The sequence below is a fragment of the Miniopterus schreibersii genome (assembly GCF_964146895.1).
Source record: "Miniopterus schreibersii genome assembly, chromosome: 8".
NCBI lineage: Eukaryota > Metazoa > Chordata > Mammalia > Chiroptera > Miniopteridae > Miniopterus > Miniopterus schreibersii.
This window is the reverse complement of record NC_138109.1, coordinates 41,555,820-41,582,512: the sequence shown is the minus strand read 5'-3', so window position 1 is coordinate 41,582,512 and position 26,693 is coordinate 41,555,820. Positions and strand designations below refer to the sequence as shown.

Genomic DNA, 26,693 nt, shown 5'->3' with positions numbered 1-26,693 from the left:
GGCCAACTTCCAGACTCATAAGACTGGCAGTAAATTATTTCTGAAAGCTAAATTTGTAGTGTGGTCAGAAGGTTTCATATATTCATTCACCTGTTCATTCAGTACCTATCCATTAAATGTTTACTATGGGCAAGGTCTGAGAACATTTCTAAGAAGTGAAACCTAATGCCCCACTGCTCAACTCCTTCATGGCATGCCATGAAGCCTTCTCTGCCCCCACTGGTACACAGTGATTTAAACCTACTATTTATTTAGGTATGTATTCCTTCTGGTTAAAATGTCTTTCCATGGCGGAAATGTCTTTCCTTATTCTCCGTGATTACTTAAATTTCCTCACCCTCCAACTGCCAGGTCAGTTTCCACCTCTCTCTTGAAGATCAATCTAATTACTCTAGGACACATTGAACTCTCCCTTCTCCAAATAGCTGTGGCACTCCTGGACAATTTCTGGCCACACAGTAGGTATCCTATCAACAATAGAGGCTAGCTGATAAACAGTGTTGGTCTACTGTGATTCTTATACAGAACATTTCCCTCAGAGAAACAGAAGAGCCTTAGCTCCATCTCACTTTCCCCGGTCGTCTTTTCTTAAAAAATATGGAACTCAAGCAATAGAGTTGTGGTCTGTTTAATCTTTCTTCACCTTCCAAACTGAACCTGCCCAGGTGGAGCTGGATAAAGGTTGGCCAGTCCTTTCCTGCAGTGAGCCTGCTCATTTTGGAAGCCCCTGACCACCACTGCCACATGTCAAAGAGAAACATGGTCTGCTGGGCATACTGCTGCTAATATTGATTAATGCATACAAATGCATTAATCAGTTGGGGAAGGAATCAGAGTCACCTTTTAGCAAGATATCTAGCAACTCTCAGTTCTCTATTTTCAGTTACTTTTTCTTTAGCCCATAGCATCAGTTTTACGATTTCTCTGGAGAATAAGCCTGTGGATGTTTATTCCTAACAGGAGCTATACAGAAAATTTTATATTATGCTTCTGTGCCATCCCTCACAATGCTTGGGATGGTGTGGGCAGCTCAGATCAGTACATGCATATTGAAGATATACTATATACTAGTCACTGAACTAGACATGTATTAAATACAAGAGATACAATGAAAAATAAAGCATCCTGTTAATCGCTTGATAATTAAACTCTCTTCAACTGTAAGAGATATAAAGAGATATAATTGGGTTACTCTGATATCAGTAACCCAATTGGTAGATGCTACACATAATCAAAGAACCAGTTCAAGAATATACAATCATCTAATTACATTATTTCTGCAAATACATTACATGCTGTATGGCACTTTTTAAAGAGGACGGGCAGGTATGCAAAAGAGATCACAACTACTCACATCGAGTGCTGGTGTTGAGAGAAGAACATGGGTAGACTGTGCTACATCAGCAGCATGTAGGCTGTTGTGATATGCCACATCAGAATGGTAATGGTCTTCTAACGTCATCATGTAGGTTACAAATGTATCAGAGGAGATTTTGAATGTCTTTAGGAGGTCTCTTTCCTATATTGTAAAATGGATTAGAAAATAAATAAGTAGATGTCCAAAAATGAAGAAAAGCTAAATCAGGAAAGTAAACTGGGATAGAAAAGAATAGTAGTCATCCAAGGGAATAACCACCATTCTTTCCTGTTCGCGCACCTGGAATATGGCATACATGATGCACGTCAAGGGCCTGTTGTGTGAATATCCGGCCACATTGAAGATGTTAAGGCCCCATTTATTCAGGTCTTCCAGCTCCTGTAGTCAGAATGAGAGGAATTTATGGATAAGAACAGTTGTTTGTTTGTTTTTTGCATACCTCATTATTTTTATTTACTTTTTGGACAAAGGCTGTCTGTCTTTCCAGTGTCTATTTACAGTGTTCTAGTTGCATGAAAAAAGTTAAAATGGAATGCCCTAGGAGACTGGGTGTCCTCTTCATTCTAGTTCCAAGTTTCTGTATATTTCATTTATAAATTTAGTTGCTGATTTATATTTGCCTCATCAGAGGTAGCTGCAAGTGATTGGAGCTAGAAAACCATCTCAGGGCTACACTTCTGTCCTTTGGATATTATCACTAAGGGCCAGGTCAGAAAGATTCAGCTGCTAGAATGTGCGTAAGTCGAACCTAATTTAATGAAGAATGCCAGTCACGCATTATATCCTACAGTGCCTAGGCCTCAGATAAACCTGGAATAAACATCATTCAGTCCTGTGTTGTGGGATTATTCTAAGATTCTCTGATTAAAGAAACAATTCATTCCATTTTTTAATTATTGTCTGGAATGAGGGTTCTAGTCTCTCCCTAGAGGCCTGGCCCAATGTGTAACCTACTTTACTCTAATGATACCTTTCAGAAGGCCTCACTGAATGTCTCACAGTAAGCTCATTTCATTCTCACAAGGCTGAGAGGATCTCAGCAGTTACCTTATGTAGCCTCCTAGTGCATGTATAAACTCTTTCTGGGCCTTCCTCTACTACTGGGGTTTGGGTTCAAGAGTCAGTACTGTCAATTTTTCTCATTTCTTCTTCAGCTCTACCAGTTAACTCAGATTTTTCCCATTGGTCCTTGGCATACAGTCCCCAAAATGTCCCATTAAACTGAATCGTGATAATTCAGTTCCACCCACTGGCATCCCCTTGGATTCTTTCAATGCACCTTTAGTAGGATTCTCATTCATGAGGAACTATCTGTTTACAAATCCAGCGTAGGGTGAAAAAAAATGGCCCTTTGGTATAGAAAGTCTTTAATTAGGTGCCTCTCAATGGACAAGAAGGCCACACCAGCCTCCTTATCATACAACTTAATAATAAAGCAAAAGCGATCACTGCTATTTCCTAGCAGGTAGTTTAAGCATCTGCCCGCTGTGAAGCAGAGAGCTACATGCACCCCCAGCACACACCCACCTTGGCTAGATGATCTTCATTTTCCGTGTTGACTCCGAAGCGTGAGATGCTGGTATTGTTTAAGCTTGAACTATGCATCAGCTTTTTCACTCCGCTTATCTGTGTCATGAGCTGTTGCTTTTTCTTTTTCTCTCTGTCTTTCTGGGTGGGAGATGGAATCTCCACGTCATTCTGCTTGTCTGCAACAAAGGGATATGTTTTTCAGAACGTGAGTGTCAATGAGAAGCCACTACAATATGTAAAACAACCTCTAAGCATCTGCAATGGATTTTGCATCTTATGAAAAACTGTCACGCATTATATCACTTGATCTTCAGGACGATCCTGTGAGGTAAATGGGAAAAGTATTTTGCTCCATTTTATTGCTGAGCAAACTGAGGCCCAGAAAAGCTGAGTAAGTTGTCCAAGAAGTAGCAGAGGTAGGACTTGATCCCAGCTCTTCTGTTTGCGGTCTAATTGAAAAGAATTACACTTGTACATGGTCAAGGTGAAACATCAATATTTATATGTAGGTTTTTTTAAGTTAATAACTTGTATGTTTGTATACTAGAAAAGTTTCATGCAGCCAAGACCAGGTTACTAAAAACAGCCTTTACATTCTGTTCATTTTGTTATATGTGTTTTAATTTTTAATGTAAAAAATCCATGTAACTTTAGCTGGCTATAACTTATAATTTTAGTTTAGACAGGCATAATGTATGTTAGAGAAATAAATGGTTTACTTATAATTTTAGTTTAGACAGGCATAATGTATGTTAGAGAAATAAATGGTTTATCATCTTCAAATAATTACTTTAAAGCATTGGCTAATTGCCATTTGAGGTCTGGGGGAGATTATAATTTCAGTTTTACTTCATGCCTTGTGTCTATTAATTCTACTAAAAAATTATAATAATAGATGCCCCTTATTTGTAACAGTCATTACATTTATTAAAATATTTATGCTTATTTAATATTTATTATCATATCATTTAATCTTTTAAAAAATTCTACTACAACAAAGTAATAGTAGAGCTAGAATTATTGAAAGAAGCATGTCTACCTGCTCGTGAGAGCACTTTCCTCTATATCATGCTACTAAAAACATCAGCAATCAAATATTCCATTTCATTTCACAGGGGGATGTATCCTGAGTACTTCTGAAAAATGCATTAACTCTTTCAGGCCACAGGGATACTTGGAAGTGTACTGAGGTAATATTTTATTAAATTGCTTGACAGCTATTACACTGAACTAAATGACACCTGTGACCGAAAGAGTTAATCAGCTTTCAAATGTTCCTACATTTATCTCTGCTTGTTACACTGAAAGTAAGTACAAATACAACTTCTCCATTTGAAAATGACATGTTTCCAGTTGGCATGCTGGGATCTAGACTATTTGCTTTCAACTCTTACACATGATGGCATAGTCACATGTTCTCCCCAGAGACCTCTGCCTGCTCATGGGGCCCTAGGGACAACTCATCAAAGCAAAGCAAACACAGGAAGACAGAAGCAACCATCATGTACACCTCAACACCTGGCTGTAGGGCTGGGGCAAGGGTGTTCTCGCTCCCCAGTACCTCAGTATCATCTCTAGGTGCCCACAAGCTCCTAGACGCAGCGGCTATACTATGGCTTTTGCCTATGGAGGAAATTTAGTGGTTCATTTCAATGAGTTTAGGGGTTTCCAACCTGGTTCGGCATCAGAAGCACTCAGGGAACTTTTAAAAAATACAGATTTATGAGCCCCACCCAGTCTTACTGAATCTGTGCTTTTTAAAAGCTTCCCAAGTAACTCTGATGGTCAGAGCCAGGTTTGGGAACCAATAATAATACCACACTCTCACTTTTCAGATGAAGTCAGCAACTTGCCCAAGCTCAGAGTGCAATTTATTCAACAGATATTTATTTTGCAATTACTGTGTTCCAGATACAGTGATTTAATAGCATAGAACCCAGGCCTTGAGGTTCCTGTAAAAAAATATCTTTCTGGTCTCAAAATCTCTGGCATTAAAAATGACAGATTATGTTACTTTTGAAATTACTTTTCTCCCTGTCACTTCACTCCTAATAATTATTACTTTTGCTAAAATGAAAGGGCATGATAGCCCATGCCTTTCCTGACCACCGTCCTTCACCATTCTTCATGTCTGGTTAAACAGACTGCAGGACTCTCCCATGCTACGGCAGATATAAGGAACCTCTAGTGGCACTAGCAGCTTTTCCCCTCTGCTTAATTAAAGATCCCCTGCAGCAGCGAGTGATTGAGCTGAATCACTATGGTGTCTGTGTCTGGAACATTACAATAAAGAAGAAAGCCATTGTTCCCACAGTGCCAGTTGGACATTAATGGGTGTTTCCCTATGGAGGCATTGGAACAACTGATAGGTTTCCCTATTCTGAATTTCCTCTGTTAAATGCTTTTCCCTATTCTGAATTTCCTCTGTTAAACGCTTAGCCAGCACAATGTGGAAATAACCTGAAACACAGACTCAAAGAATCACAATAAACATTTAGTGAATTACACTTACAGAATGGTCAGATTACAGTGGACCATATAAAACAAAGAAAAAAACAGATGCAAAAAAACCAGTCATATCAAAATTCTGCTAATGGCACAATCTGAGGTGTGTTTCTTGCTAGATCACAGTAGTTGATTGTGTAAAGTTCCTAAGTTCTTTTCCTTGCATCTTGAAAATTCTGTATTTTAGTTTTTGAGACAGTAAGTAGGGGATTTTAAAGAATGCTTTTTCTCTGTTCATAACAATATTAACTAAAATGTAAGGCCACATCTAAGTATCTTGCTTTGTCTATGCTCCTTCCCTGTAGGTCTTGCTTTATTTCTTCTTATACCAGCAACCTGGAGCCCATGTTCATATAATGGCATCAAGAAGTGCCTGCAGTGGTAAGTGGTCTCTTGCCTTCCTTTTGGATTATGTGGACACCACCCTTTTGATGGAAATGTAACACAACTTTCACAGATCCCTGGAGTAAGGGATTCCCTCCCTCTGATGACACATTTTAACATCCGATGACTCTTATTGAGACATTGCTCTTCAAGTTTAATTTAAATTGCCAATGTCTTCTCATTTTGTGCTTACTGAGATGGTTGCTATGCTTTAACAAGACCTTTTTATATTACTGGAAACTGTTAATAAACATTTTACTTTTAGGTCCACCAATACTGATTTCTAAAGACTTTTCTCCAAAAGATGAATATTACTAAAATACCCTTAAGTGTGATTTTCTTTCTTATGTTCTGAGTTCCTAATAGCCTTCTTTCCTAGTTAAAGGAGCGGTAGGGTATTTAGGTCTAGGAGTCATGAGAGCCAAGTTTTAGTTTTGATTCAGGAACATATTAGAAAAGTAATCTTGGTCGAGTTACTTTGCCCTTCTAGGCCTCAGTTTTCTCTCCTGTAAAGTGAGGGAATTGGACTACAAGGCCATTAAAGTTCCTTGCAGATCTGACCACTTATGAAGATGGTTTCATTTGTGGTCCTCCAGGAGTATTTACTATGCTCGCAGGATAGGACTAAGAGTCCTGCATTTGCAGTTTGGAAACAAGCTTTGCTTTTTAGGATTGCCAAATTGCAAATATACAGTCTATTAGAGAGAATTCAGGTTGCCAGGTATGTCTAGCAAGTCAGATAAACTCCACCTATATAAGAGTCATAGAAAGTTAGAGCTGGGAGGGCTCTGGGATGTCATCTATTCCAATGCTCCCATTTTACCAGATGAGGCAAATGATACATCCTGTTTATATGATGGGTTTTTTCTCCCTATGTTTTCCCAAGAATATTAACATTTTAATCAGTCTGTCTAGTTTGTTTGATTGGGTCTATCTCATTCATGCACACACTCACACACACACTCTCTTACACACACTCTCTTACACACACACACACACACACACACTACCTTCCTCATGCTGAGTCTGTAAGGACTGAAATCCTAACACCCTTCCTCAACAATGTGTTCTTGATAATTTAATTTTTGAAATAATAAGAAGCCAAATGATTGGTTTTCTGTAAGAGATGTGCTTAACTAGCAAATGGAACGTTGGACAGAGAGTTGACATTTGCCTGTTTTTGAGATACAAAGCGTTGAGACTAAGAACTCATCTTTATCTTACCAGCTTTCTCACTTGGAAGACTTTGATGACAATAGACATTAATTAGCATTCTAAAATATGCTTGTTGTCCTTGGCAAGTGAGTAGTGAAAGAAATGACAGTGAAGAGGACTTCTTAGATGTAGTCTTGGATGATTAGGGGCTCAGGGACTTTATGCAACTTTTCTCTAGTCATGAGCATCTCTTCTGAGACAGAAGAGACCTAGTATTTTAAAAATGCAATGTTTATGAAAACAAAAATGAATTCTTGCTCTTCCTGATTTTATTCTTTTCTCCCACAGTCATTAACCTGTAAAATGTCCCTAAAACAGTTGCCAGCTTATGAAAATAATTGGATGTTGCACAGAATGGAGTACATCTGAAATAGACAGGGGGAGATGCCTGGCTTCAAAAGAATAAAGGGGGAATACTGGAAAACAAAAGGATCAGTATAGAGTGCTTTCTGTTCATTTAGATTCTGGCTACCTCTTGGAGTTCAGATGTCTGAAAAATTATTCTCCTTTGTTCTCTGACAAAGGCCCAGCACAACTGCAGCGGGAGGAGACCAGCTATTTCAGACACCCACACACTGGAAACAGCTGGAAAGGCAGTGGTTAATCTTCAGGTGCCCATCGGCGCAGAGCAATTCCCTGAGCTTTGCACTAGGCTCGTCTAAGATTGATCTGCTGATAGCAGGACCTGCTCTGGTATTAGACAAATGGGATTGATCTTTGAAATAAAAGCAGAAGAAGAATGTGTTTCCATAAGGCATCAAGGCAAATGCTCATTGATTTAATGATGTGCCGAAAAGAAGGTGTGATGTTCAGCTGTAAGAAAGGGTCATTTCCCTGGAAAGTGGAGTTCTGGAAACAAGCATAATGCAGGGGAACTGAAAGTCCACAGAATCAGAATCTAAATGCTACCCATTCACTTTGAAGTACAGATTTACTGATTCTACAGGCCTCATTGAAGAAAAATAGCCCAAATAAGTTCATTATACAATAGAATAGCTGTTAACATGAGATCAGAAATCCCTAGTAATCAAAACAGGATGGTTGAAGTAGTTAAGGAATCATTGATACAAGTCTTTCCTGTGCCATGTGTTAAATACTAGCAATGCGACTACAGAGCACAACTGATAAAGCATCAGACTGGGAAGATACCGATGCTGCCTGCAGGGGGGCAAATCTTTCAGATGTAAAGATTCTTCCCCCACTACTCATCTTTAAGAAATAACTGAGCAAAGCAATAGTCAAATTGTTTTCAAAGCCCATCCTCATGGGCTAAATTAATTATTAGCCAACCACATCTCTTACAAACCACCGGAGTGGAAACCTTTTGCTCAAAGCCCAGATATTGGAAGAATTTAAAGAGTACCACATCCCAGGAGCCAATGGAGCTGTTCTGAGAGTTTTGGGTGCTTGAAATCCCTACTTCCACCTCTTCAGAAGTCTTGGGAGAGATGGAAGTGGGTAGGTAGATAAGGGATGATCTGAGGTCCTTAAAAATATACTTAATCCATCATAACTTCTGTCTTTGATGGATATTTTTATTTTTATTTTTTTATAACACCTTCCTGCTCATTCCCCTGCCCTTAAAAGCTGTCCTTAGTTCTTACTTTAAATGGATTTGTTTTTCTATGACTTTACCTCATTTAAAACTTACATGGGATGTCTCTGATGGTTTGCAGAGATTAATACTAAAAAATCTCAGGTATGAAAGAGGTTTCCTGTTGATATCTTACCTAAGAAAGTATTTGAAATGTATTCAGACACCTGGTTCCCTGATCGGCTCATTTCTGAGAGGTGTGTCAGCTCCCGGTTCAGCATCCTTTTGAACTGTATAAGAAGAACAAAAACGTATTAACCACCTAAAAAACAACAAATGATCACTTTACATGTTTACAACTTTGCTGTTTAAGAACCAAGAGTTTGGATGAGCAGATACCATTAGGTAAATGATACTGTTTCTATGAAATACAATACCCCTTTAATATTAATTTATTCCAACGTCACCTTAGGAAAAAGAGATCTTTTTAAGATTTCTCAGAATTAACATTTGATTTCTTTTGAAGATGCAAACATAAAAAAAGGAACCTTAAGAGAGGTCAAGATAATTTCACTTGAAAATGTTAGACTATTTTAAAATACATTTATTGGAAATGAACTCTCATATGTCATTTGAGTTAATAACCTGTATAGTGGGAAGAGATTATATGTGAAAAGTTTCAGGGAAAACAAAGGCGGGGAGAAGCATCCTTTAAAAATAGCATTTTGTAAAAAAAAAAAAAAATGATAAAAGACAACCCAGTCAATTTTAATACAATGTCTATAACATGCCCTTATTTCATAATAAGCAGCCTCGCCGGGCTAAGTGACAACACAGATGAAATCATTACAGATGTTTTCTCCTTCGTGAAAAACATACAGGTATAAATGCTTCACATTCCATTAAAGACACAGCACAGAATCAAATGAACCCACCTTGATGTAACCCCAAGATACAGATAACAAATAGTTTGCCTCGGGCATTTTGGAATGTCCTTGCCTCAGTCCACAGGTCCCTTTGAGAGAATTCACAGCTCCGAGGGAGCGATCGGGGAAAGCCTTGTACATTCAGTGGTAAAATAAGCAAAACTTAGGGAAGACAAAGCCTCCAAAACTTAAAGCATTTCCTAATCCAAACAAAGCCCATCTTCGCACTCCATTCTCGCCAGAAGCCCGAGCTCCCCGCTCCTTCTCTGGCAGAGTGATGAAGGGAGGACTCGCAGGGGGAGCCAGCGCCCGTCCGGCCGGGCTCGGCGGCGGGTGCAGCGCCCGCGGCTTGTGGGCCGGCCTGGTGGCCCGAGGGCTTGCACCCAGCTCAGCCCTCGGCTCAGCTCCGCCAGGAAGGAGCAAGTCTGCTTTCCCCAGGGGCTGCCGGACTGGGAAACACAGCCATCTTTTTAAAAGGAGAAGATTAAAATGGAGGAAGCCCCATGAATATTTAAGTAAATCTGAAGTCGGTACCCTCCCCCATTTCAACGAGGTGTCCTTAACCCTCTCTCCTCTGCGGAGCCCGAGCCTCTGCACACACGGTGTCCCCACGGGGCTCAGCCACCAGGAGGGGGTCGCAGCGGTGGTGTGTTTGGCGAATTGACTTTCTGAACATTTTTAAAAAATGAAAAGGAGTAAGACCATGACTGTTTTCAGATGAGGCCTTTGGTACACAAAAATATTTTTTTAAAACTATTTTTTGGAGGATTTTTTTTTTTTTTTCTCACCAAGAGTGTGCCAATGCATGTAGCCTTCTTTTACAAGGAGATAATGATTTCATTTAAAAAGTACTTCATATGCAGAAGGTAATTTTCTGTACTCCATCAGCTCATTAATATACATATTAGATGGCATTCAACAAATTAAACACATTTATCCTTTTGATCGAGGGTCTAGAGTGTGTTCAGAAATACAAGATACTGTTTGCTGCATGAATGGAGAATTATTTGGGTTAGGAGTGACTATGCTTTTTGGGTGCTTTAGTGTTACATCTTCTAATTCCTGTTAGAAATATCTAGAGTTAAATTTATTTTTATTTAATTGCAGCAAGCTAAGGCATGTTGAGAAAGTCATTCCTTCCCTGTAGGTGCTCCCCGCCCCCTCCTGTCAGTGTTGGAGGAGGAGCCTAAGGCTGGAGCCCTGCCGCAGTGGGATTCCCTACCCAGGGCCACCCCCCCCCCCCCCCCCCCCCCCCCCCCCCCCCCCCGCCTTCCCCCTCGCTCTGTTACCGGACACTGGGACGCCCAGGAGTTCAAGTACAACAGTTGAAGGAATAGCAAAACACCAAGGCGACAGCGGGGGGCCCCCCCCCCCATTGGCTCTCTTTCCTGTCAGGCATTCCCCTTTCCAATGAGCATCCTGCGCTGACAATGGCTTCACTTCAGGCATCTAAGCCCGGTCAGGCCGCTGCTTGTGCCCAGGAGACCGGCCTTTCAGGGGAAGCCAGCATCGCCGCCGGCTGGCTCGCCGCACCACGCGCTGCTCTCAAAGAGGCACAGTCATCCTCTCTGGGTGACCCTGCTTGCGTGTGTTTCCCCGTGATACATCATGTTAGTAACGGTGACCAGGGATCCCAGCCACCTTGTTTTACCAACTGGACCTTTATGCCATTTTCAGTTCCAGGTAATCGCGCAAGTTCCACGTTATTTGGTTTGTGAGACATAACTGCTCAGTCTTAATGGCATCTCATTTTCAGTTCTCAAAAGAGAAGCACTTACACTAAAGACTTAGAAGCTGGGAAAGACGAGTTTCTACGCTCTTACTGATCAGCTGAATTTTGGCAAAGAAACAAACTCTTCTTGGAACACTGTAAAAAAATCGTGTAAAAAGCATAGAGACAGATGATTTCTTTTAACGAACTCTCTGCACTAGCCTTAGCCAAATGTAACATGCAAAGAATCATTCTCCTTTTGGTTCCTTTGGTTTCTGAAATATTAAGAAGGATTTTGGATTCAGTCAGGTTTGCTCTATTTTAATCGTATCATTATAGCTTGCATTTGCTAAATATTTATTAAACTCCTAAATGTGCCAGGCAAAGCATTGAAGATATAACTGTGAAAAGTAAAAACCTTTTCATGCTTTTAATGAACTTACATCCTAGCAGAAATAGTCAGATACATTAGAGCATGTTCGTTAACTACAACAGTTAGAGGTCTGGAGAGAGAGTTGGGCAGGTTTTTTATTAGCTGTATTGGCCTGAGCTCAGAATATAGGAGCAGGTAGAAATTCAATCATAAATTACTAAGAAAGGACACACTTTTCTTCTTTCTTTCTGTCCCCTCCCATGGTCACAGGACCCTCGTGGCCTAACATTGTCAATAGGTCCCCATGTGGGAGCGGGGAAGTGGCTCTCAGTTTCAGGGCTGAGGCTCAACCACACTCCTCACCTTTCCAGCATAGCTTACAGACGGGGCCAATACTCCTGGGAGTAGTTAGCAGATAAATACCCCCCCCCCCCTTCTCATGCCTAAAATAGTTCTATGAGCCTTTTGCTGGAGGCATGGAAATGCCACCAAACAACAAAGTCATCTTAAGGCAACCTTAAAACACACATAATGAAGTACGCAAATGGCGGTCACTCAGTGTCAGAAACCGACCCAGTCCTTTAAATGTCGCTTAGCAACAGCCTTTGGTTTTCCTGCTCCTTGAGGGAGGGCCCAACCACACTGACTAAGGCAATCATTGCTCTCATCAAAAAGCAGTTATGAAGGGCCCACTTATGTTGTGTTCTGCACACACGAAGAAAGGCAGACACGGCCTGCGAGGCGCAGACAGGGGCACCTTTTACATTCCAGTAACGTGGAGTCCAACTAGTGTGATTAGTGCTGGCCTGGGAGAAGAGACACATCAAGAAACGGACTAGATGTGAACTGTGTTCAAGGTGAAAGCTGAGGAGACAGCTGGGGAGCTTGGCTTAGTCGGGTTTTCAGTGTCTGACTCCCAGATGAGAGTTGTTTCTGTTGAGCCAGAGGCAGCAGTGACGTGCCAGACGAGTCCAGCCTCTCGTTCTCAGTTCATGATTACAGTCCCGTGAAGTCACTTCACCTCTCATACACAAAACGAGAGTGAGGTATGATTTTGAGATCTCAGACTCTCAGCCTGAACCTGTCATGACTCTGTGATAAATGTTGTGGCAGCCTCCTACAGTCTGGGCACATGAGTTACCAGCAACCAATATTTCCCAGAAAACAAAACTCTCTCAACACTACTGAGAAAAACAACCCCAATCAGAAACCCTTCCGTCCATAAGAATAAGTCACCAACAAAGGAAGAAAAGTATTTATCATCCTCCCAGAGTTTTATATTTTAAGACTACTGGAGTTTCCCTGTCTTCTCATCAAGTTGGGTATTCAGTCCAAAAAGGAAGGAAAGATAGCTCCGGAGGGAAACTGTGTCTCAAGGAGTTAGATAATTGAAAAGGGAGGCCATTATTACTCTATCCGACGCTGTAGAGAAAGCCACAAACAGGAGCACACTGTGTCTAAGATAAATGTGTCTCTACTACTTAATGGACACAGATTCTATTTTTCAGTTAAGAATCTGCCTACACAAGAAAACCCTGTTAGGGCCTAGCTAGAAATAATGTCCCCAGAGGAAATGTGGCTGAAGCCCCTTTTCAACACAGAGAAGCCAAGTTTGTGAATGAACCCTTAGTCACACAAACTTCTCCAATGCTTCCTTAAGCTAATGTCTGACACTAGATTTGTGAGCACTGTAGAAATTGTGGTTATTTTTTGAAAAGAGAAAAAGATATTATCTACATAAATGATTTAATATTGTTTACCCAGAATATATCTTCTCTATAAAATTACGTGAATTTCTTTTTTTGCATAGGCTACCTTTAGTAGTGGGAAGTTATTTAAAATATCTGGAATAGCAAAAGCTGAAATTCAATTACACTTGATATAAACATTTTGTATATGGCTTCAATTTTTCTTTAGCTTCAACGCTATATATAAAGATTATATTTTTCTGAGGCAGATTCTTCTGACATGATGAAACACTTCATCATTTCTATATTTCTCATGAGACAACTAGTTTGAGCTTTGTTCAAAGATCCCCAGGCCACCTAGGAACTCTGTTGGTAATAAGTTCTTAGTTAAATTAATTACATAGGAAAGGTAGACTAAAATGAACTCAGAGAGTCATTCTAGTCCTAAATTTTGATGCTTTTATGTGTCTAAGAGTAAAAGAAAATCCAAGAGAGCAATAATACAAGGGGTTAATATCAAGCACATGAAAAAGCTACTAATTTGAGGGATCACCTAGAAATCACTTAGGAGTGAATCCTAAATGATTAAATATATTCTCCTGACTATCAAAGACTAGATAAAGCAAGCACTTTCCTCTCATTGATAACTTCATGATGAAAGTGGTAGGTGGAAATTGTGCAAAAGAAAAAAAGTTGCCAAAAAGAGAGGAAGACAGCCCTGTAGTTGCCCTGGTGGGTGGCCGTCTACGCAGGAGCCCATCTGTGAGACAGGCGCCTTATTGTGTGGGGTCTTCCTGTTTTTGCGCATGAAACAACTGCCCAAGTCATTAAAGTCACAATGACTTTGTTAGGGACTGAATTTTGACTCATATTTTACACTTTGTTAGTCATCACTTAATAAGAATTCCCGGGCATCAGGAAAGTGAAGGGGCTGAGCATTCCTCCTGAAATCACAGACGGCTGGCAGTGGGGGAAGGAAGTTGAACCGGCCGTGGCACCGTTCAGTGAGAAAGGGGACAGCTTGCCTCTGTCTTAGTCCTGGCACTAACCAGATGTGTGATCTTGGGTCAGATGAATTAACTTCTTGGGGCTCAGTATTTTTTTTTTAGCTATGGGCTCAGTTGCTTATAAAATCGCTAATTTCTAAGGTTTCTTCTGATTTAAAAAAAAAGGAAAGTTGCTTCTTCTATGTCCCTAAGTTTACATGGGAAGACGTGAACAAGGACCCAAAGAAATGAAAGACTCTACTTCTTAAACACCTACACTTTTCTTTGCAAAATCTGATTTAAACAATAAAATAGGGATATAGTGTACTTTTTCTATAAGCCCTTTACCAAACTCACAATTTCCACAATTCTTAGCATTTCAGATTATCTGACAATGTGCGTCTTATCCCTTGTCTCCTTTTTTGTCTTTCCCTATAAACTCTAGCATCTTTGAAACCTGATGTCCAGTTTCTTTAACAAAAATGTTTGTCTTATTTGAGAGGCAAATGAAACTGAAAGGAGTGAGTTTGTAACAGGGTTAAGAAAGGAATAACATGCCATTGTCCATTAGTATCTACTTTACTAGAGACTATAGTTCCATAATGGGCCACCCTAGCAAACAAGTTCTCCTGTATTAATATCTGGAGCGAACCCCTGGTGCACTAGGAAATATACTTAGGCCATTCTAACTGTCCATGTGTCAAATAAGAAAGAAACTCACCCAAACATATTAGAATTGGGTGATTCTCTTCACTGCCCAGTGATATGGTAATCCACAATAAATAAGCATATGATGAAAAACAAGCACTAACATCTCTACCATAATTCTGCAACAAAAACTGGCATTTGTGATGAAGCTAAGGTAGGATAAATTCCACTTGCTGGTTAGAGGACAAGTATCTGCTCAAGTGACATTTTAAAAGTCAAAGTAGGGACAAACCATGAGTACTTTCGTACAAAGAATTGAAAAAAAAATCAAAAGAATTGAAATACAACTGCTCTATAACTTGAGACTAGATCTTGAACAGCCCTCAAAATTATTAGGTGTTTCTTCCTACCTATCTATCCTCTTTGCTGATGTCCATTTTTCTTGGAATTTCTGAAAACTAAGAGGAAACATAGCATATATAATTAGGACATTAAAAAATTGTCCTTCTCAAAGTAATTCCTATAAGAATGTTTAGAGAAATGTCTCAGATCTAACATTCCCCTATCTCCAAAAGTTGCTGCAGTGACACAAATAAATAGACAAAAGATACTATAACTATTTATATCCAAAGACTTATATTTTCACTATGCAATTTTAACTATATATACAGATGTACCCATATATTATATTTATAAACTATGTATACATGTTTCCACATATGTAGGATTGCCAGATTTAGTAAATAAAAATTCAGGACACCCAGTTAAATTTAAATAAACAACAAACGTTTCCCTAGATATTTGCATGTTCCAAATATCCCATAGGCAGGTTAGGTTTCAGTCATGTACTCATACTGTGTCAGGTTTAGAGGTCCTGTATATTTTTAGGTCATTTAAAATGTTCAAACCTTTTCTTTTTGACAGTGGTGTTTCCTTCTGGTGAGAAATGCAATAAATAAGACCTGCAATTGTTACTGGAGCTTCACAGTTTTATTTTATGTCCTCGAGCCCCCCCGCCCTTTAATCTGGCTGTTAATAGAGATAAACAAACAAACAATAAAAAGGCACTTTGAAGGATTTTTGGTGCTGGTCTGATAATTAAATATAAGAGAGGCCTTATTTTTCAACAGATGACAAAATCATTGCAGCAATTGAGAAAAATCAATGAATTGAGGTACACTATTTAGTTATTTTTTTCTTTTTCTATTTACATGTTCTACAGCTTTTTCTGTGCATAAGGCTAATATTTAACCTCAAACTTCCAAAGCCAGTTCTAAGACCATGGGATGCTAACGTGATTCTAAAACAGGTGACTAAGGTCTTCTGAATCATTTCACAGCCAGAAGTTCTACAACCTATTATATTTTTAAAATAACTCTTACCATGGACCAGACTCACAGACTCTCCGGTCGAGTGTCCTCTCCTGACTGGTAGAAAATAAGACTATGCTTCAGGACCTCCATATCTGACTTGAAAGCAATGATGAGGAACAGGGGAAATCACCCCCAAACACTGCCCTTTCTTTTTTACAACCCCATAAGTATTGGCTATGAGTCTCTTTAAGAACTGATTTCCAATAAGATCTGGGTTGTTTAAAGTCCTAACTAAGTATTGCCTTAATAAAATTTCCAATACTTTTTGCAGCCACAAATATCTACCATAGCATGCTTTGAGATGACTACTTTATTCCTTTCAACACGTCACATGGCATGTATTGTGTTAAATATTAATTATATTGATTTTAGCTGGGAACTTTCACATACCCTTGAGATAAAGATAACGGGATGCTTCAAAACCTGTTATGGAAATCACTGCTTCTGGATTAGCAGTTTCCCAGGGTTGGGACAGCCCTGGTCTGGAAATCTACTAGATCAACTCTAGGGACCATCAAATAAATAAGGGCAAACCCTAGGCTACACAGATATATCCTTCCCTTCCCTAAGAGCCAATGTTATCTGTTTGGGTATTTTGGTAATCCCTATGCTAGAATACACCCTTTCTAGTTTTTTTTTTTAATCCTCACCTGAGGATATTTCTTCCATTGCATTTCAGAGAGAGTGGAAGGAAGAGAGAGAGAGAGAGAGAGAGAGAGAGATCTATGCGAGAGATACATTGGTTGGTTGCCTCCGCGCGTGACCTGACTGGGGCCAGGGATGGAGCCTGCAACTGAGGTCCGTGCCCTTGGCCGGAATCCAACCTGGGACCCTTTAGTCCTCAGGCCGATGCTCTAACCCCTGAGCCAAACTGGCTAGGGCTACACTTTCAAATTGAGAAGACTTGGCCATCAATTGGAGATTTGAAAATGATTTTAAGCCATAAAGGATAAAAACAGTGGTCTTAAGCAATTTTATGATTTGAAAAAATATAATTATACTTCTTTTGCATTTTGTTTGTCCTATAATTAGCTACCATAATTTAGAAGAGATGGATGGATGTTTTGCACAACAATGTGCCCCAAGATGTATAGGCTCGTTGGGTTAATGGAAGGCTTATAAAAGTAGTTACAGATTAGGATGCACAGGTCACATGATGTGGAGGGGGTTCTAATTACAGGTTGACCTTACCAGTAGGGTCTAATAGCATTAAGAGGACTCTAAGAGTAGACCTAACAACACTCCTGCATGACAAAGGATCAGCTGAGCATCCAAATGGGTCTGGAAAGAAAATCCTGTACTGTGACTTAGTCTGAGAAGCTCAGCCAGTTATTCAGTTTCTTGGAGATTGTTTTTCCATCTTTAAAATGGAAGGTTAGAAATTATGTATGTGAAGTGATTGGCAAGGTGTCTGAGACCATTGTAGGACTTGTAGTTTGTTCCACAGGATTTGTACTTGAAGCTGTGTTTCATTTCTGAATTTTAAAAGAATATGAGCTCATGGTACCTTCTGCAGTTGGGTTTGCGTTTGGGTGGAGGTTTCGGTTGGCTCTTCGGCACCTTAACCTCTTTTATTCTCATTGTTGACAACAGCTTGTATAATTAACTACAAAATTCCCACAATATGCTGCTGAAGGTGTGACGCAGTGCTATATCATATAGATTACATGACACAGGAGTTACTCATAGAAGTTCTGCCTTGCTGGTTGACGTTTAGATTATTCATTCACCAGTGTAAGGAGTGTAAACCAGAATTGCCAGAAAGATAGATCAAGCCTGCCGAAGGAAACCATAACTCAAATGGCCTTGTATTGAAGGCATATCATTAAAAAAAGAAGCCGATTCAGGCTGTTGCTAACTCTATTCATGATTCCATGACTTAGCTAATTTCCTTAAAATAAGAGACTTTAGAACTCTTTATATATTAACCAAAGGCCATGAGTGGCCACAAAGTGCCTGACATAAGGATAATTGCTCCAAGTATGCATTTTGCTCAGATTTCCACAGTTGAGGTCAATCCAGTAACACATCTAAAGCAATTAAATATGTGGCCAGGGTAGGGGTCCGAGAGGAGTACCAGCAATATGTCAGGAATTAAAAAACAACCAAACAATGGCAGAATGACTAAGCTGTGTTCTCCAGACACAACAGATAGGGAGCGTGGCTGAGCTTCAGACACGTGTTCATAAATACACTTTCCAGCTGAGTGTGCAGTAGCTATTGCCAGTCTCTGAAGGGCTCAGATGCTTGTCCAAAGGATGCAGACTTTTCCAGAGAAAGGTAAGCTGAATACCCTATTGCCAAACCAAACAACAAAAACGTGCTTCACAGCTCTGCTCACATGGAAAGAGCATTTGTCTCTGTCGACTTTGTTCTCTGTTATCTGACTTTGAATTTGGGAGAAGGCTCAGGGAACGAGATTTCACTGCTTTGAAGAGTCACTGTGAAGCAACTAGGGGGGCTTCTCATTTAACCCAACAATTAGAAAAACCGGTTAGGCTTGGAAAGCGCCTGCACGTAGCATGGTGCAGTGTAACAGGAAAAGGATTCCTGGGTTCTAATGGATATGCCCCTAGCAACATATCTGGCCCTGGACAAATTAGATTAAGCTTCTGAGCCTCATTCAATGAATCCAACAAGTATTTATTTTAATGTCTCTAGGTGCCAAGAGCTATTCTAAATGCCGTAACTGTAAGCATGAACAAGAGTAAACACAATCCACGTCGTCCCTGATACACTTACAGTCTAAGGGAGTGAAGCCTAAGTTCTACAACAAACCCCCCAAACTATAAACTGTGATAACAAATTATTAAACAAACAAGCTGCTGAGTTAGGATAATTAGAGAAGAAATAACATCTAAACTGAGGTCTGGAAAATAAGAAGGAGCCTTGGCCAAACTCTAGCTTTCTTATTAGATGTTGTGTTAGCAAGTCATGTAAGAATATAATAAATCACCCCATGAATTTCCCTTTAATTTTTAAATCATTTGACTTTGGAACAAAGCGAGCAGGATTGGGTCCTAAGCATCTCCGTTTAATAGCTGAAGAGTTCAGACAGATACAGTTCTCTCTCTTGCCTCCTGGCTTCACACTGCATGTGAGGCTGTCCGCGCCTCAAGGTGAGCATCGCAGGAGATGCCAGGCGAGGGCCTATGCAAACAGGAAAGAGCTCTTCAGGTGCGTTTCTTTACGTGCTACTTTGCATCTGGAAACACAAAAGTAACACCTTTCATACACTGAAAGACAATGGCCCTTTATTTAATGCTCTATCCTTGTACCACAGGAAGCTTTGAGGACAAATAAACTTTAAGTGAAGAAATGGGCCTTAAAAATCCCCACATTGCTCCATAACTAATGTTCCCTCAGGCAGAATCCAAGTTCTTGGAGAAATGCAGTCCTGGATCATGTGGCTAGATTTTAAAAGCAGTGATCAAAAAAGAAAAATCTCTCCCGAATTACTCCTTAATAATACAGCCTCCTTTATTACCTTTATGAAAAAACCCTCATATTTTACTCATTTTAACCCAATATACAGGGTGTCCCCAAAAAGTGTATACACAGTTTGAATAATTATTAAGTCCAATGGGTTAAATCTGAAAAGAAAGAAACATCAATTGAGCTATCAGTGTTAAGTGTGTATGCATTTTTTTTTTGGACACCATGTATTTATCTTTTTTAAAAAAGAGAATCCATTCCTGTTTAGGAGCTTATGCTTTTGTGCACTTATTTTTGGCAAGATTCTCCTATTTTAGGATTTACTCAGGGCCCTGAAGGGTCTTCTTTGGAAAGCAAAATATGACCTTTCTCAGATTGAATATTTTAGGATGCCAGAAATATAATATAGCATTAGACAATGGCCTTATCTTAATACTTTAAATGTACAAAAGAAGACTATTTGTAAAAGATCCTTTTAAAATACTGCAATCAAAATAAAATAAATTATCTGAAATTAGACTCTACTGATTTAGAAATGTTTAAAGAATATACTGGCAAATCTCGATGAGATATTATCAGTAGCTTCCATGCAATGGGTAAGAAATATGCAAATAAATTTTGTGCAACCAGATCCTGAGTGTGTTCAAATACAGCAGTGAAAAATTCAGTGGCAGCTTACCCTGTCAAGAACACAAATAATGTACTGGACCTGGCCAAGAAAAAAAATACCCATTGCATCAATAAATACAGATATATCTAAACCATTCTGACACAATTACAGATTGGAGTCAGCAGTAGCAATCTCAGTGGATTGGAACTAAGACAGGAGGGCACTGTGCCCTTTCAGCTTAGTAGATGGCCAGCATTCTGGCCGGTTAAATTGACCCTCCTGGGCTTTGAGTGGAATATTTAGAGCAAGAGTTAGAGTCCATTTCATTAGAGAAACATCAGAAGGTCCCTACTTCCCACAATCAAATGGACATGCAAAAGTATGCTGGAAATATATATCATCACTAGATGGTCTAAGCACAGTCCATGAATTTAATTTTTTTGAAAATGCTAAAAAAATTTTTTTTAAAAAATGGATAAAATCATTAACCATCCTAGCACTGTTTAAAAAAAAAAAAAAAGTTTAATTATCCTTGTTTTTAGAAGTCCCCATGTCAACAAATTTCTTAAATAACCAAATCAAGTAGAATTGCAGAGAGCTTTTTAAAATAAAATAAACCCCAAATCAACTACCACCAATGGACAAAAGCCTTCAACTGCTTTACATTTCTCTCTGTATAGTTAAAGAGATATAGAGCTGTGCTTCCTTGATACTTTTTAGTCTTACTACTGTAAGCAAACATAAAGTCTTAAAAATTCAAAACAATTTCATATCTGAAGAGGTTGCAATCTGGAGCAGATATAACTAAAACCCCATATAACTGAAAAGTTAGCTATGATATTAACTAAGATAGGTAAGAGGGTGGTCTATGACAAACTGATCAAAGCCGGAAAGCATTTAAGGCAGAGTTGAGAAAAAAAGCCAGTAAGTCTGGCATCCTAGGAATAGGTTCAGAGTGTAGGGCCTGGTGATGTGTTTGAGCCAAAGGGAAGTTTTCTAGGCAATGGAAAATCAAGAAAGGGGTAAAGGCCTTTATTTCTTGGTTCTCAAGTTATAATAAAACTCTTACTTATAGTCTTAAGCCATGCTTTCAATAGATCTTCTGATATCATTGATAGAAATAGAGTTGGAAGTCCAGTTTCAAGAAACAGGAGCTACTAAAATGTTCATCTGTTGTTTTTTTAACTCTGTCAGTTCTTTACTTATTCAAATGATTATCCTGGCTATTAAATTATTCCCTCCCAACCATAAATCTCCTTTTACATATTGTACTGTGTTTTTTTTTAATGGTTTAAAATATTACAGATGTCCCCTTTTTTCCCCATTGACCCCTTCCACCCCACACCTACTCCACCCCCTAGGCCTTCACCATACCATTGTCTGTGTCCATGGCATATTGTAGTTCTTTAATTCAAGTCTTCTATATCTTACTTATTCTAATAGCTCAAACACTAAGCTTTCTTACCCTTTCTTCACTCAAGTGAAGAATTTCCTTTTCATTTTCTACATTGTATACTAATAAATTTTATCTCACATTATCCTACTTAGTAACACAAGTAATGATTAGAAATGGGTAGATACCAAAAGACCAAAAGTAAAACTCTCAAGTATATCTTGTCCCTCTTTAAGTAATTAGATTAATAGTTCTAAATTCATAATATTTTTACAGCATCTGCTTTATTTTGCAGTATCTGCTTAACTCAGGCCTCTACAAATACTAAAATTTATTTTAAGATCCTTAAACTCATAAAAATGTGTTTCTATTGCTATAAATGAGACTTATTTGATTTTAAATGTTTATAAAGCATTAATTACATTGATATCTTATCTAAATATGTAGCTGCCAACACTGTTGAACCCAACTCCACCAAGATGTTGGTAATCTGGCTCAAGAATCCAGAAATCATACTTGAGTTGTGAGAGCTCTGCATAATTTGGGTTACTGAGGACAAACAATATAAGGTTTAGGGAGAGGGTCAAATTCAGATCACCGTCTTGCTTGCAGCTCCCTAAACTAACAGCTCTGCTAAGCTGCACAGAGAATCCAAGCATTGACTGTTTTTTTCCACCAGTTAATAAACTCCCATTTATCACCTTCAGTTTCAGAGAGAGGAAAAAAAGAAATAGGAAGAAGCTGAGGGCAGTTATGCTAATCAGAGGGTTTTTTACTAAACTTTGGCATTGGGATAAGTGGAAAAGCAAACGAGCATCAAGAATATTAAAAATGTTCATGCCCTTTAATCCATTAATTCCATCTGTGGGAATCTAATCTAAAAAAAAAAAAATCAGATTGTCTTTGTAAGATGAGATTTTTTTCCCTTATGATATATATCTTTGAATTCATATATATAAATATATACATATATATAAATTCAGAAATTGAAACAGCAAAAAGTGAAGAAAAACAATAATACCAGGAGTATTCAAAGTAACTCACAGCAACTGATTCCCACTGGGTTTTGATGACAGCATTTTCAGGAATTCTAAATTAGCTCTCTTTACTTGAAATGATTAAGACATGTATAGCTTTTATTCAGGAAAGGTAAATGGCTGTAATACTTTCAACAATAAAGATAAGTTAAAAAAAAAGAAAGAAAGAACAGTAATCGGACAGTGAGAACGTTAAAACACAATGCTGATGAACGAGGGCATGTCCCGCGCCTTTCTTAAGTTGTCAGCCCTTTGCTGCCAGTGCACAGCAAGCTGACTCTGTAATCAGGCCTGTGTTTTAGTACCTTATTCTTCCACTAATTAACCTATGGCGCTGGGGAAGTCACGTCATAATAAAATTATTTCTCATTTAGGTTGTTTTATATTCTACAAAGATCTTTGGAGTACATTAGATATGGAATCCTCAATCTTTATAATCATCTATGAAATAAAGTCTTCAAACAGGTAATAGACAAGGGTCTCTTTTGGGCTTAAAGTTCTAGGATTTAAAAATATGTATATATTAATTTCAGAGAGAGGAAGGGAGAGGGAGAGAGAGAGAGAAACATCAATGAGAGAGTCATTGATCAGCTGCCTCCTACACGCCCCCGACTGGGGATCGAGCCCGCAGCCGGGGCATGGGCCCTGACCGGGAATCGAACCTCGATCTCCTGGATCCTAGGTCGATGCTCAACCTCTGAGCCACGCCAGCCAGGCAAAGTTCTAGGATTTATCTAATGCAACCATGTAAGACTATAACTAGAAAGAATGTATTTAGATTATTTTTTTTTGGTCAGCTTTCACCATCCACACTGACCAGTGACATTAGATAGTTGCCAAATTAACACTTCACTTTGTCCTGTCTGATCAGGGTTAGCACACAGGTTGTATGATTGAGTTGGAAAGATATTTTAACTTCTCTTCTTAATATTTTATTTCCAAAATAACTATTTAAAAGTTATCTTTTTAGATATCAAATGACAAAAACCTCTCATCTTAAATCTAAATTTAAAAAATTGGTTTAATCTCTTTTATTTTCTATCTGTACTCAAATTTCATTTTGATAATTGCTGAAGGTTATAATGCTCTGCACTATGCTGTTAGCAAGAAGTGAAGGGAACTTGGCCATTTAAAGTTTTTAATGATCATTTTTAAGATTCCCATATTTTGAATAGCTAAAAAAATAAATTAAATTGAACCATGAAGATGAACTTCCTTTACAATAAATACACTAAGCTTCAATCTCTGAGGTTTAGGTTTCAAAAGTGGTATATTTTTAAATTGCAAATAATTAGCAGAAGGAAACACATGTGGATGCGCAGAATTGCATGATTTAGAGCTTTTAAACTCTACTCCATAAAGAGAAAAAGATTATCAGACACTTCTTAAAGAGAAAATAATTATCAGGCACTTCCCACAGAAACAAAAGAAACAAGAGTTTTACTGTCGTCTTCATTTCTAAATAACTTAACAGTCCTTTCTTTGTGGAAACACTTGGCTACTTTTAAAGTAAATCAAACAAAGGAAGTTACAGTAAAATATCCAAGAGACTAAACAGTTTGGCAGCAGTTGAGGGAAACATCACGTACAAATGGGCAAGACGGAGGGGCTGGCATGTCCCTGAAGAATGTTTAAGCGGAGGGATGTGCAAGGACGCACCTCACCGAGTGGCACAGTGTCTTCAAGAGCGTGAATCTATCCACTGTGGCGCAAGCTTGCCCTGGCATTTTCTGATTTGATAAGTCCTGGCTTCCAGGGAGCTGAGCGCTCTCTGCTTGCAGAGCTCACTTACTTAGGAAGTAAAATATTTTGGAAGAATAAACTCCACCTTTGCTTTTCTTTCAGAGATAACAATGGCATAGATTTTAGGAGCCTTTTAGACTGAGACATATTCTAAAAGAAAAAAAAAAGATGAGAAAGAAGTATAAAAAATGTAAAACAAATGTTTTTTCCTATTGTAATTCTATTTTTCAAAACTAGTGTTCTACAATTATATTTGACACTCTAAAAATAATTATCTGATTTTTTAACATGGAGAAAAAGGCTCCCTTTAAAATGACTTATTTATCAGATTTTGAGATTATATAATGCTTTCAGCTAGCCAGAGGTGCAACCATCAAAGATAATATTCCCTCACTTCATTCTTGCTTGTTTTTTAGAGATTTGTTCACTTGGGAACTTTCAAGTGAGCTAGCAGAAAGATTGGACTAAATGGATTAGAACTGAGTGAAGGAAATAGTTCTATAAACACCAATGCAAAATACAAAAATTAAGCAAAGTAGATTATGAATAAAATTTATTACAAAGCACTAGACAACTTTCAAAATCTTTGATTTGTTAAGTTTTGATAAGACTAGAACTTGGAATACTGAATTACACTTTCAATAATATAACTTAGTCTTATCATAGAAAGAGTAACTGAAATAATGCCAGATAAAGAATCAAGAGCTTAATCTCTCTTTCATTTTTGTTGGAAGACAAAGTCCAAGGAAGACAGTCTACATGCTACTTCTAGGAAATTCCCCTACATTAATTATTGCTACTGAAGAAGCACCACTCCTCTATTTAAGGTCATGTTACGTACACTGGAAAAGACGTTAATATATGATAAAATTGCCCCAGTATCTGAATGATAATAAATAAAATAAAATAAAAAAATAAAATAAATAAAATAAAATAATAGCCTCTGTCCATTTTCTTTTTATTTTGGGGATTGGGGAAAAAAAGAATTTGGGGGTAGGCTAAGATCCTTTAAACAAAACTTCACTATCTTATCTTAAGCCATGTTATAGAATTTTGGGAAATAAATAGCCTTGAATTTAGCTAACTGATCTACAATAAGCAGTGGATTTGTTTGATATTGTTAAATTTCAGTTTTATGAGTACTTTACAATCATTTTTCTATAACTATGGTCATTCTTCCTCCTCTTCTATGTTAATGGACACTGCTCCCCAGGCAAGAAGATTGAGCTTGAGGTGATTGGTAGAGGTCCAAAATAAGGTAATTGGGATTTTGAACCAGACCTAACCAGTGATGGCCAGAGTTAAAAGAATAAGTCATCCCAGAAATGATGACAAAACCCCCTTATAAGAGTTATTAACTATATCTATATTTCTATATTTATCTATCCCATTGGGATCTTTGATGGTGAGTCAGATGGCCATGGGTGTGAATCCTGGCTCTTCTTTACATTAGGCAACTTATTTCAAGTCTCTAAACCTTACTTTACTCCTTGGTAAAAAGGGGACAATAGTATCTATTTCAAATTGTTCCTATAAGTATTCAGGACAGAATGTAGGCAAGGAGCTTAGCACAATGTCTGCACACATACTATACACCTGTAAAAGTAGGTTGGTTGTTTACTGCTATTGTTTTATCAATAAATGCAAGAGCTGATGGAGACATGGAGATAGTCTTCTCTGACTATTTTGTTTGCAGCTATGAAAAAGACAAAGATTCAAAATGATGAAATTAAGATAATAGACCTAAATTAAGGCAGAGCTAGAAATCAAACTCACGGCTTATTCCTAGGCTCTTTTTAGTTTACTGCCTCTCTATATAAATATGAGCAGTAAAGAGAAAAAAGTTAGATCAAAATATATGACTCTTCCACTTGGCTGTCAGAACTGATTTCCATCAATTCTGCCCTCTAATCCAGAGTCACCTCACCTCTAACATTTGTGGGGCCACATACCGTAAGTGTAAAAATATAAAGATTTAATTTGAGCTCCCCTCCAACACTCCTATTTGACAGACATCCCTCCCTACAGCCTGGAGAGCCAGATTGAATTTAGAATTCCTAAACTCTTTGAATAGGATGGGAAGAGGTAGTGAGATCTAGCTCCAGGACCACAGCCTGCCCCATTCTTTCCCCATGTCTTAACACCACCGGGAACCGAGTATGTGGACCTTTGTCCACCTTCTGCCACAGCCTGCATGTCCAAGCTCCTTCCACATTATTCTCCC

At 38.5% G+C, this 26,693-nt stretch overlaps 1 protein-coding gene across 6 annotated transcripts in view; it reads right to left on the bottom strand.

Annotated features, from left to right (window-relative positions):
- Positions 1-26,693, bottom strand: part of PDE4B (phosphodiesterase 4B) — a 472,365-nt gene that overhangs the window by 9,076 nt on the left and 436,596 nt on the right. For 5 of the 6 annotated variants that reach the window (XM_081145573.1, XM_081145574.1, XM_081145572.1 and 2 more), the window contains 4 exons: positions 8,743-8,836; positions 2,906-3,084; positions 1,658-1,756; positions 1,355-1,519 (listed from right to left, as the gene is read on the bottom strand). In XM_081145573.1, coding sequence (XP_081001699.1) covers positions 1,355-1,519; positions 1,658-1,756; positions 2,906-3,084; positions 8,743-8,836 — 537 coding nt within the window. Of the gene's footprint in view, positions 1-1,354; positions 1,520-1,657; positions 1,757-2,905; positions 3,085-8,742; positions 8,837-9,481; positions 9,959-26,693 lie in introns of those variants that run through there. The other variant, XM_081145577.1, reaches the window with a different exon arrangement.